The sequence below is a fragment of the Zonotrichia albicollis genome, chromosome 6, assembly GCF_047830755.1.
Source record: "Zonotrichia albicollis isolate bZonAlb1 chromosome 6, bZonAlb1.hap1, whole genome shotgun sequence".
NCBI classification, from domain to species: Eukaryota; Metazoa; Chordata; class Aves; order Passeriformes; family Passerellidae; genus Zonotrichia; species Zonotrichia albicollis.
The window spans coordinates 5,686,789-5,699,500 of NC_133824.1; the positions used below are offsets into that span (position 1 = coordinate 5,686,789).

Here is a 12,712-nt window from a genome sequence, read left to right on the forward strand (position 1 = left end):
TGTGGAGTAAGAAGACGTGGTCTTTTTTGTCCTTGTCTTCTTACAAAGTATCTCAACTGTAAAATAAATCTATTGCATCAATAAAATCTAGAGTGAACTGGTAAACTTTTTCATAATATATCAGCAGCAGCCTGTAAGAATCATGTTTAGATTCCCAATCCCAATTTCTAGGCAGCCACAGAAGAAAGGGAACTAGTGGGGGAACCCAATCACAGTTACTATCTGCTTAAAAATTTGAAAAGTTCCTACCTGCACTGAACATTGGTTCCTTGGGTTTGCTGTGAAAATAACGAAGAAATTACTATTTTAAAAGCATGCACATATAGTCTGCACATGTATATGTATCAATATGACATAAAAGTAAAAATAAAATAAATTTTTGTTGAGTGTATGTATGAATAAAAATACTTTTTCAATTAAATTATTTACAAAGTAAATCCCCAGGCAAAAACAACTGAAAACAGTAAACATCCTTGATTGCACTTTACATTCAATTCTCATTACATTCTTAAAATTATAGATCTTCCTCTACTAACTACCAAATTCTCTTCTTCTGTGAAGTTAGTCCAATTACAGGAGAACACAGAAACTGGCCACGAGAAGCTGTATCATTTTTGGTTTCCAGCCTGGATTTAAGGAGCAAATCAAAGTTTGAATCCTGCTTTTTCCAAAGACTTCACATAAAGCATGGAACTGCCCAGTTGTTCCTGGGTGAATGACAGTACTTGATAAAACACAGAAAGCACATAACCATGATTAAAATGTCTTCTATTTGTCACTGCACAGCTGCCTGCAAGACAACTGGAAATGGGTTTTTCTTTTTGTCTTGAGAAAATATTTGGGAAAACTTGAGAGGAAAATACATACAGCATTGAGAAGCTCTCTGGATAGCACTACCCTGGCCAAAAGGAAAGAATCTTTGTTAAGAAATTTGTTTCTAGTCATTTGTTGTTTTTGTTCTTTGCCCCTGTAAATCAAGTTTGAGAGTGTTGTTTCTGATGAAGAATGGAAGGACATGAAGTTATATTATGCAGGTATTTCTCTTCCCAGTTCCCTCTTTTTTAATTCAATAAAACTTTTGAAGTATAAGATAACTGCTGTAAGTTTCTTAGGGTGATCCCAAAATGGGTGAAGCCCCCATCATTCTGATGGAGAAATACTGAAGTATGAAGTATTCCTAGAGCTTGATGCCATCTCAACACCCTCTTCCAGACTGCAGTGGGCAATAAGGAGAAATCAAAAAAAGAAACAAGACTGTGTTGGATTTTTGGACACAGGTTTTTTTAAGCATAAAAGATTCTCTCTCAATAAAATGAAAGATGGAGCAAATAATTCTAATATATTTTTCCCCTTGCTTTGGTTTGACACTTATATTGAGAATAATACTTTACTTAATGATAAACCAAAACCAAACCAAATTAATTCTGATTCTCCTCCTGATTTAGCAACTTTCCATAATATCAGCCTTTGTGTTAATCATGCATCAAAATACATGCTTCAAGCTGGCATACACAGCCAATGTCATTTATATAAATAGCATGATGTGCTGCCATTGTTAGCACCAAGATGAACATTTTCTTACAAATGGAGATATTTTTAGAAAACAAAAAAACTTTATGGGATGAAGCACTAGTCAGAAATGCAGCCATATTAGAGACAAAACAGTCCCTCGCTCTAAACAGACCATGCTGACCTATTCAAGCTAATCAAGCAAATGTGAAAGGCTGATTCATGACAGTAATAAAGCAAATCATCTGTACTTCCTAATTATACAAACCCTAACCACACACAACTCAGAGCTCTGACTACCCTTTTCCCTGAACTTGAGTCACATCCTACTTAACTAGCCCTCAGGAAGGCTTACTCCTGGCTGATAGCTGCAGGAGTGGGGACACTTCGCAGTAGCATGGGAGATTATGGTCATCTCCTTATGCTCAAAGCTTCTTGAAAGAGCTTTCTATAGCATTCTGGCTTTGCATAACAGCCTACAACCCTACAGGCTTTCAAAAACAGAGTCATGGAATATCTCAAGCTGGAAGGGATGCAAAGGGGTCAAGAATACAAACAGACTGTGAGTAGATGGTTAGATTAGCACACTCTTCCTCACTCTTTCACACATAGAGACAGCTTTTGGGGGACAGTCTTAGTCCCAGCATATAGAATCATCATTTTCCTTCCCATAACTCTTGCTTTGTATTTTGCATGGTTGCTCAGTTTCAAGAGGAAGCACAAGGCAAATCTTTAGTCAGCCCCTTCCACAGGATAAGGACACTCATTCTTCAGGGAAGTGAAAGCTGGGGTGCTGAACCGGCTGCATGGGACAGAAATGAGGGGGAAAGTCTATACCCATACAATGACTGTTTTCACATTGGTACCAACATCACGAGCACCAGTTGAGGCAATCTAACACGTGCTCTTGATTAGTTCCTTGGAATACTTGCGCTTTACTTAACCATTGCATGCCTTGTGTGCTGAATCTTCACCCCAAATCCTAAGTGAGTGATTTCAACCCTTTGTGGCCTAACAATTGCAAAATGACATAACCATTGAGCTTCTGTTGAAACAGTATGTAAAAATTAAAAATGCATCTCAAGTACAGTGGTCAACCATAGAGAAAAACCAAAACATTGTGCAGATAACCATTATTTTGTTGCAATGTTTTTATTTCTCAGCTATTCTGGAATCAATTTTCAAGCATACAGTACATCTATATAGCTCATAGAAGTCATAGCTTTCCTTAATTTAAGTGAATAAACTAATAGTCTCACTTCATGTGTTTAGTAGCTTTAACATATAACTAATTTCAGATAATTTGTCACCTTAAACACGTAGCAGGATCAGAGATATATCCATAAACCTGACTTTGCAAAGCACTGTACTGTTTTAGATTTTGACCTGTAGATCTTCCACTGTACAACACACACTGAATTCATCTTTTGGGCACTTGATCTAATGCAATTTTTTATATAAAATACACAGAGCAAGGGCACTGTAGGATCATGTTTGTTAAAACTTTTACAAAAACTATAGTAAATTACTACAGCAAATTGGAAAAGCAATGAGATTCCCCACTGGTAGGTGAAATAATAGTTTTTCATATTCCAGAAAAAAGTCTACCCATCTAAGTATAGAAACTAGTTTTTTTAACAAAAAACTATCCATAAGATGTTTGTTTTGTTTATAGAAGATAACGTTATTTTAATCAATGAGGTAATCACATAATGGCTGTTGATACAATTTGGTATGTGTGATAGAGTAGGAAGTTATACATAGATGTAAAATAAAAAGCAAAGCCTTAGGAAAAAAATCCAACCATTTCAGGAGATCAATACAGAAAACAGCAGCTCCATGCTAATAACTTCACCAAGGCAAAGTAGCTGCATGAAGTTACACATCCTTGCAACACTTTACAGAATTTGCAGCTGAAATTAGAGTGAGCTGGTCTTTTAGCTGTCCCTTCACTGGTCATTATGGATTTTGCTTGGTTTTGCCTTTCAAACCTTTCAGGCTCACTTGTCCCTAAGATTGTTGATGCTTGGTTTGCTAATTCAGATGTGTGCAGTTATATATCCTCTACAAGGGTAGAGAGATTTTGTTCAAATCTGCACATGCAGAGAGACACTTTGTTCCCAAGTAAATTAATAATAGATTGCTTTTCCTCTCAAAATTAATATTATTTATGGATATTATGTATTGCTACAGTAAGGCTTTTTTCAGTTATATTTGTCTTTTAGAAATCTTGAAGTACAAAAATCTTAGAAACAAAATGAAACCTACATCTATTAGTTATTTGTTGCTTATAATTATCTTACAAAAATATTAAGGGAAAAAAAATTCAGACGCTAAGATAGAGTCAAATTTCTGTAAGTACCAGAAGGCCCAGTCCTGTGGAATTCTGTTGGCTTATCAAAACTTCATTCACATGCATAGATGCAGAATGCAAACAACATGTTAATTTGTGTAAATATTACATCTTCCTTAGTTACAATTTTATAACATTTTCTCTGATAGTATTTAAATTTTTTCATTATTCCTTTAATTTTCTAAGCCTTTCACTGAGTCACAAGTCAGGTTGGAAGGGATCACAGTTGTTCACCTGGTCCAACCTCCCTGCTCAAGCAAGGTTGTACCAGAGCACATGGCACAGAATTGTCTAGACAGTTTTCAGATATCTTCATTGAGGGAGAACTCCACAATATCTCTGGACAATCTTTTCTAGTGCTCAGTCACCCACATCATAAAAACATTTTCCTCCTATTTCTGTGCATCAGTTTCTGCCCATTGACTCTACTTATTGCTTGGCATTACCAAGAAGATCTGCTCAGCTATTTGTAGACATCACTGAGACTCCCTCTCAGTTGTCTAGAGGCTGAACAGGCCCAGCTACCTCAGCCTTTCCTTGTAAGAGACCTGCTCCAGTTCCTTGATCAACTTTGTAGCCCTCTGCTGGGCTCACTCCAGGAGCTCCATGTCCCTCTTGAACTGAGGAGCCCAGACCTGGAGACAGCACTCCAGATGTCCCGCACCAGGGCTGAATAGAAGGGCAGAATTGGATGGCTGGACTTGATGATCTAAAAGGTCTCTTCCAACCTTGACAATTCTATGCTTTTTCTCCCTCAAGCTGCTGGCAATGGTTTTCCTATTGCATCCTAGGATTCCACTGGCCTTCCTGGCCACAAAGGCACACTTGGACATAACCCATGGACAGCTTGTTGTCCACCAGAACACCTTCTCCTTTATCCATGCATGTAGGTCTCTTGCCCCTTTCTTCTGATTTCTTGCTCATCTGGATGCATGGTTCTTGAGCCTGGAGAAGTGATCTTTGAATATCAACCAACTCTCTTGGATCCCTCTTCCCTGCAGGTCTTGTTCCCATGGGATTCTTCCAAGATTCCTGAGCAGGCTAAAGTTAACTCTTGAAGTCCATGGTGAACATCTTACTTGCTGCCCTGCTTCATCCCTTCCTGATACTGAACTCCAGCTCATGGTCATGACAACCAAAGCTGCTTCCAACCTTCACATCTCCAACAGGGCCTTCCCTGCTTGTTATCACAAGGTCAGGCAGCACACTATTCCTTGTGGGATCTTCCACTACCTGTGACAGGAAGTTGCCATCAATGCTTTCCAGGAACCTCTTGGACTGTTTGTGCTTTGCTGTGTTGCTTCTCCAGCAGATGTCCAGGTAGATAAAGTCTCCCACAAGAACCAGGGCCTGTAACTGTGAGGCCACTTCAAGCTGCCTGTAAAAGACCCCCTTGCACTTCCTCCTGTTCAGGCAGCTTGTAGCAAACAACCACAAAGTGCCACCCTTACTAGTCTGCCCTTTTATCCCAATCCATAACTTATTCTAAGTTCCATAGTTTGCACACTTGCTGTCTTGCTTCATAGCTGAAAACATAGGTCAGAAACCAAGCTATTAATAATGTAATCACCCATATTTGGGTTGTAAAAGAGTACACAACCAGCTCAGTCACTCCTTACTCAAGCAAATATGCTAAAGGGATAAAAAGGAAGGAGCATTTTGTGCCACACCATTGACAATGACTCATGTAATGGCACGGATGCCCAAAGAGAGCAGGTAAATTAAGTTATTAGTTGAGCTTCATTAACAATGTGTTTTTATGGCCACATCATCAGTGAGACAGTGAAACAGTACCATCAACACCATTTCTTGCAAAGGAAACTGCAATAGAACAGGTCAAGTGAAATGGCTGAAACTAAATTCTGACTAGGAAATATAGGAAAGAACTGCTTGACCTATACTGACAATACTGATGAACCTCAATGAAACAGCTATTTGTTCAAGGCTATCCTAAGTCTGAAACCCTTGGAAAGATATCCTCTATTCTCTGTGCTGTCAGCAATACAGAAAAGCATGATCAAAGATACACAGAGATAGGCATCACTTCATTCTGCTTCATTGAACAGTACTTGCATGTAAACCCCTCTCTTCGTTTATATTTAATCTGGCTGTCAGATCAAGGCATTCATAGTTCAGAGACTGGCTGGACATCAATCTACATGTGGGATGTGGTGGCTGAATGCTTCTCAGCAAGTGTTTTGGTTTTTCTTCCTCTTTCCTCCACTTCTTAAACTACCTTTATCTTGATTTATGAGTTTTCTCACTTTTGCTCTTCCTATTTTCTTCTCCTCATCCCACTGGAGGACAGGAAGTGAATGGCTGTGTGATACCTAGATGCCAGCTGGGGTCAAGGCACCACAACCAGAAACTCAAAGAAGTACTTGTCAGGAATATAAAGACCAAGGGAAACCACTAAGATATTAGAAAAGGCATGTTTAATAATTATGAACTTTCCTGGGAAACTCTAAGTTCTCACATTGTTTATAGTTTAGAAATAAGGCAAATAAATTTAATCTAAATATGAAAGCCTGTTTTATTTCAAATGTTTTAATATATATTTTGGTCCAAGAATTGGAGCTTTGTAAAAAAAAAGCTTCCAATATTTTAAACAAGAAAAACTAATTTCACTAAAGAAACTAATTTCATTATTAGAGCAGGAGGCAGAGAAAGGGGATAGGTACTTAGATGACATTACCTTTCACTGTTCTTTTTACCACTAGATGAACTGCTGGTGGAACCAGTGCGGTTGCGACTCCCTTTGGAATCTCCATAGCTTTCCCTCCGACCTCCTGGGGACACACGCTCAGCTGAACTGGTTCTCTTAATGGTGCTAATAAAACAAGGAGCAAGTTTCACAGTGGCACTTGTAAAAGTATATATTCTACAATAAATACTTATGAGAAATGTATCAAGTAGAATACTAACCCTAAAAAAATAACTATGATTAAAAAAAAAAAATCTTAACTTGATTTGTTAAAGAGCGTATGTAAGAGTTTTGGTGAGTATCTGGTGCAACAGAGACAAACATACTGCTTTTAACTTAATCATAAAAAAGAAGATGGGCTAAACCAATTTCATAGAGTGGTTGCAATCTTTCCCGGGTCACGTTTCAAATCCCTCACTACCACTCCATGCTTCTGAACTTTTGGATTCTCTTACAAAGAAGTGAAAGATTTAAAGAGAAAGCATTGCCTGACATTTCCAGCCAGGCTACAGAGAATGCCAAAAGTATGTCAAAATTTGAACACAAGCAAGCTAACTTTGGGTCTTCATCCAATATCAATTACTCTGTGGTTCAAAGCTAGTTTTAACAAACTCCAAACTGCAATTAATGGCGAGCTAGCCTGCATTTTTTTGTTGTTGACAAAAATGTATGCTTCCTAGTTACATGTATGAATAGATTATATTCCCCACATGTCCTGACAGGACGTTTCTCCAGGCTTAAAGCTCACCCTACCCTCTCACTCTTCAACCATCCTTCCTGCCAAGATAGCTATCAAGGGAGCTCCTGTGCAGCTTTATGGCACCCCTTAGACATCCAGCTCTCCGTGATGGAAAAATGGGACCCAAAACATAAGCAATGCTACTTAGTAAATTAAGAGAAGCTCATTCAGAACTTACACTTTATAGGAGACAAGTTATTGACCAAAGCACTTCTCTCTAAAGCAGTGCTTCCTAGCAAGAGGGGGAGCAGCTAAGGGTGAAGCCCCAAAGCAGGTAATGCTTTACAGGTTGCTGCAGGCCCTTTGCAGCACAGAGGCTCAGGCAGCAGTACCCAGACTGAGGCAGGAATCAGCCCCATGGCAGCAGCTGAACAACAGGACTCAGTGTCAGGGTCTCATTTCCCCCCATTTCAGTCCTGCACTATTTTCTTCCCTGTAGAAATCACAATGAAAATATCCCCCTTAAGTTATAAAATCCCCATACTACATAACCACCTTCCACAGCTCTCTCACCCCAGAAACCAGGGAAACCAATGATTCCAGTTCACATCTCTCCACCCAAATCCCAACCACAACCTCCATCCCACTGTGAAAACTTTGGTACTTGCTCCTTTAAGGCCAGTCTTGTCCTAGTCACACCTTTTTTCATCCCCAGCCATCTCCCCCTTAGCCTCCATAAACCCTCAGAGATGCTCTGCTTACCAGAATACTCATCTCATTCTTGAGGACTACTCCAAACTTCCCCAGCAGTCCCTAACAGCTATCCCTGCCCTGCCATCTCAGTCAGCTCCTCTGGCTCTGTCCCACTTCATGTATGGTGTAAGTTGGCTCTCTATAACTAGTGGAACCAAAATGGACTTTCCTGTCTGGTGAAAAAACACCTAGCCTAGCAACTGTACACTGTCTGCTTTAAAAAACCCCAAACTATTTCTGCTCCCCAATGGATTTTTACCAGCAAGGAGGGGAATGTTTCAACACCACAACTCAGACTCAGCTGCAGAAATAATGGGAACACCTGAACCAGAGTCTTTCTGGAAAGAAATGGCCTTTTTGAAAAGAAGGCAGTGCCCATCCAGGGCAGATCTGTATGTTAAGGTGCATCTCAGGCTTGACAAAAAAAACCTTCTGATACATGCGATGGTAGGACAGATGTTCAGTGCTGCATTCTTGTAATAAAAACAAGCTTCAAATGATTAAGCTGAAATTAAAAAAATAGTTTTTCTGTGGAGAAAGCAATGTAAGAGAGCAAGCAGAATGCAAAATTACACAAAGACAGAACAAAATACATTCATAGGGGAAGAGAAAAGGCAGCAACAAGAATTTAGTTCTGTCTTAATTTCAGAAGCGTACTTCCTACACTAGAATAACATTATCCAAGCCATCTCAATGTCAAATGCATGAAAAAACCTTCTCTAGTAAATTAAAGAATTTACTGTTAATATTTAACTATTCTTCCCACATCTCATAACATCATCCAATTTAATACTTCTCCAGTTAAAAAATAAAACTTTGATGCTGAAAATGTTTATTCCCAATTAAATAGTTTTATTAGGATGTGTATTCCACTATTAAATACATTAATTACAGAAACATCCTGTGTGATTTGTCAGGACCATATCTTTATTTTGACATCCTTTCCTGGTTAGGAAATTTCAGTGTAGGCTTATGTTGATGCATACTTTCTTCTTTAAGGATAAGAGGTGTCAACATCAGCCTACACCAAAATTAAATTAAGGACATCATCAAAGTATAATAATCTTAGCAAAAAAATACGTTACAGAAACAATTTGAAACTAATTTTAATGTTGCTTGGGGTTTTATTTTTATAGCTGTCAACATTCAAAAGATGAGATGAAGGATAAGAAATGAAAGGGTGTGACTAAAATTTAGAAGTTTAATTCTATCTTCTTTCTGAATAATGAAGTCTCAAATCAGTAGAAAAACTACTTTAACCTCAGGTGTAAAATTCTTTTAAACTGTAATGATTTATGTCCATCACTGCTTAAGCTAATTAGTAATGCTATCTTCTGACAAATTTTATTTTAAACTTTCAACAACAACAAAAGCCCAATGAAAAGTATTAGTTGGTGGTTGGAAACAAGGATTATAACTCCATTATATTAACTCAGTTTTGGCATTATACACATTTTGTTAGGTAGACTGTTAAACACCAGTAATTATACCCACAGCTACAGCAGAGATACACTGTCACCTGAGGAGGAATTTAAAATGACAAAAAATACTCATTTAACTTACGGATTTGTAAGAGTATAATTGGATCCCAGAATTTGGCTTTCACATTAGTGATATGAAAGGAGAGCATTTGCAATTATTTAAGAAGATAACATTTAGTTGCACAATTTTTAACTTATTTGAGACAGCAATGTGGTCAAATACTCCCATAATAAAAATTATGTTAGTATGAAATAATGCAGATACCGTCACTGACGTTATTATTATCCAAGTTGTGTGATGTATTTATCAATGATGAAAAAGTTTTAGACATGTACTTCTGGAAATGTTAAAAATGGCAATAATAATTACAGTTCTATCATGTTAATGCTTTTACTAAAACAGCCACTTTCTATGTGTTGAATTGAAATGGAAAGGAAAAACAACTGAACTTCAACACTACAAAGCTATTAAGGATCCCTCACCTTAGAGCAGGCTTTTTCAGTTTGCATGCATTGAGAAGATTCACAGACCTGCTTAATCCAGATTGAGAGGTGCGTAAACAAAGCAGAATAAAAAGTGAATGCAACGATCAAATGTGGAAACAAGACATTTATAAGACTTACATTAAAAGACAAAATTGCATGCTTTCAAGATATGAAGTCACGTGCAAGAGTAAACAACAAAGTGCTTATTCACTCAGTTAGATGTTTGATCATTTCAAATCATACATTTAAGAACACCAATGTATCTTTGAATGACAAAATCTCAGCAGTGCCCCAATAGACTGATCATTTGTAAAGCGACTCAAAAATAAAATTAAAAATAAAAAATAAAAATCAAATAGGCTATCTTAAGGAACACGACAGATGATCCAGCTAAAAGACAAAGACTATTAAAAAAGCAACAACAAAGACAAGAAAATAAATCCTCATATATACATACATATACCACTGCATAGCATGAATGTTTCAGGCAGTTGCATTACTGAATTGTGGTGAACAAATCTGGCCAAAATTAAAAAGATATATACCTTATTACTAAAATTACTTGGGAAAATATAAAAGCTTTTTAATAAAAGAAATTAAAAACCAGTGCACAATGCTCTTAAGACAGAAACTGATGGCATTAATATTTCGTCTAGCACTCATTCTGACCCTCATTTAAATCAATTAGAATGAACTCAGAAATAACATATGACTTTAATTTCATTACGCCTCTGAGCAAAATGTGCTAATAACTTTAATTGTTAGAGATATTGTGAAGTGGTGTAATAGTTTTGCCACTGAAGTTCAATGGAGAGGGATTTCTTTTTTAATTTATATTCTAAATATTTTAAACCATTTTCTTTGAGACATGAGTGTTACACAGAGCATTTAATTGAAGGTTTGATTCAGAGTTTGTGTGTGTGTGTGCCAGTTACAAACCCTCGCTGCCCCCCAACATTAATTCCAGGCGACTGAACAATTTCCTAGGGGCCATGTGTTTAGAGTTTAGAAGAACAGGAATTTATCATATTAAAGTATTTTATTCTCCCTGCAAACAAAGCTCTTTATGTTTTCTTTGTTCCTGCTTCTTCCTTTTGATCTCCATTGTCAGAGTTTTGTGCCATTGTAATACTTTGCAATCTGCTGGAAGAGAAAGAATGACTGATTGTCTCCTTTTGAAAGGCAAAGTATGTGCAAGCCTGCAGCCTGCACCAGCATCCCTACTGGGAAAGGTACTGTCTGCATTCTCCTCTCTTACTATTTTTTTCCCCCTCAACTCTTGGAAACAAAGCTATTCTAGATGAGTCACAAAACCTTAGATTTTAATAAAGAACACAAAATACCACTACTACACACTGGTCAAATTCCAAAGACAAATTTAGTGTTAAGCAGCAAACTTCAAGCCACATTAAATGCCAAAAAAAAAAAGTGCAGGGGGAAGGGAAAGTTCTACTCACAATACACTAATCTTATTCAGAATGAAAATTTCAAATAATTATTCTAAGCACAAAGTTTAGAATAAAACTAGGCAGCATTCAAAAAGCTGTTACTCAAAATAGCTCATACACTTCCAAATCACAGAATTAGTAAATATTTTAAAATTTAAATCAAATCTTCTGATGGAAGTTTTCTTGTGAAGATGACATGGAAACACTTTTCAAAGCCAGGCAATTCTTGATTGTCCATCTGTGTCAGGTGTTCAGCTCACCTCAGAATCACTCCAGCTCTCTGTTAGCTGGCTGGCACCCAGAGCTGTGTTCACATGGTCCCCAGAGCCTGAGTGCAGCAACTCCTCTTGGTGCTTCACCACAATTTCTGGTCCCAGTATCACCAGCATCACCAAGCTTTCTATCTTGCACTCTATTACCACCATTTACTTTTATAATCCAGTTGATCCATGTTTTGGATTTCTGCTTTTGTTTTATTCAAGGCATTTCAGTCCTTCCTTAACCTGGACGATTGGGTATTGACTGTGAGATCTCAATGCTGAAACAAGGTTTGGTGCCCTCAATTCTAATTGAACCCAGAGTCAGTTGAGGTTATTCAATACTTCGCAAGATCTGGATCTAATTATCACATTAGGCCCTATAAGAACCTACTGATATCCAGAGATACATGTTTTACATAAGGAAAAGCAATATGCACAGAGGTTAAATGATTTGCATAAGGTCACTGAGAGAATATATGACAGAACTCAAATAAAAGCCTGCTAGTTCCACCCTTTCAGCCTCAAGCATTTTTTATTACCTCCAATTTTATATTCCTGCCAGAAGAAGTCATTTCCATTTCAAATATTAAATGGGAAATCAGAAAATGCAGTGAACTCTGAACCACATCTCCTTGGTAATCCAGCAAGGCAGATAAGCCATATACCAACCTGTGGGTTCAAATGAGTTAACCAACACATTTAATACAGCTATTGTATGAAATGAGATTGTGTCTGCAGACATACCAGTAAATACTTCTATCTCTAAGCAGGAGAATGTATGGATGTACACTTAGTCCCCAAGCAGACTATTTGCATATATTTACATAAATAATGCACAACAAACTGTTTCAAGGGACAGACTGATGTCATTTCAATTGGACATCACACAGTCTCAACCCAAACAGTGCCAAGTATAGGAGAAGAGAGGAATCAGAAAATATTTGATTGTAAGCTCTCTTTTCATAAGGCAGTAAAACATTTGGCAAGGACTCAATTCACCTGCACTTTCTCTTGTATATATGCTCACAGGTAATAAAAA

At 37.5% G+C, this 12,712-nt stretch overlaps 1 protein-coding gene across 10 annotated transcripts in view; it reads right to left on the reverse strand.

Annotated features, from left to right (window-relative positions):
- EML1 (EMAP like 1) overlaps window positions 1-12,712 on the reverse strand; it is a 121,772-nt gene that overhangs the window by 31,420 nt on the left and 77,640 nt on the right. For 5 of the 10 annotated variants that reach the window (XM_074542361.1, XM_074542360.1, XM_074542359.1 and 2 more), the window contains 3 exons: window positions 9,963-10,010; window positions 6,558-6,692; window positions 250-278 (listed from right to left, as the gene is read on the reverse strand). In XM_074542361.1, the coding sequence (XP_074398462.1) occupies window positions 250-278; window positions 6,558-6,692; window positions 9,963-10,010 (212 nt within the window). The remainder of the gene's footprint in view (window positions 1-249; window positions 279-6,557; window positions 6,693-9,962; window positions 10,011-12,712) is intronic. The other 5 variants (XM_074542362.1, XM_005483203.4, XM_005483202.4 and 2 more) reach the window with 2 other exon arrangements.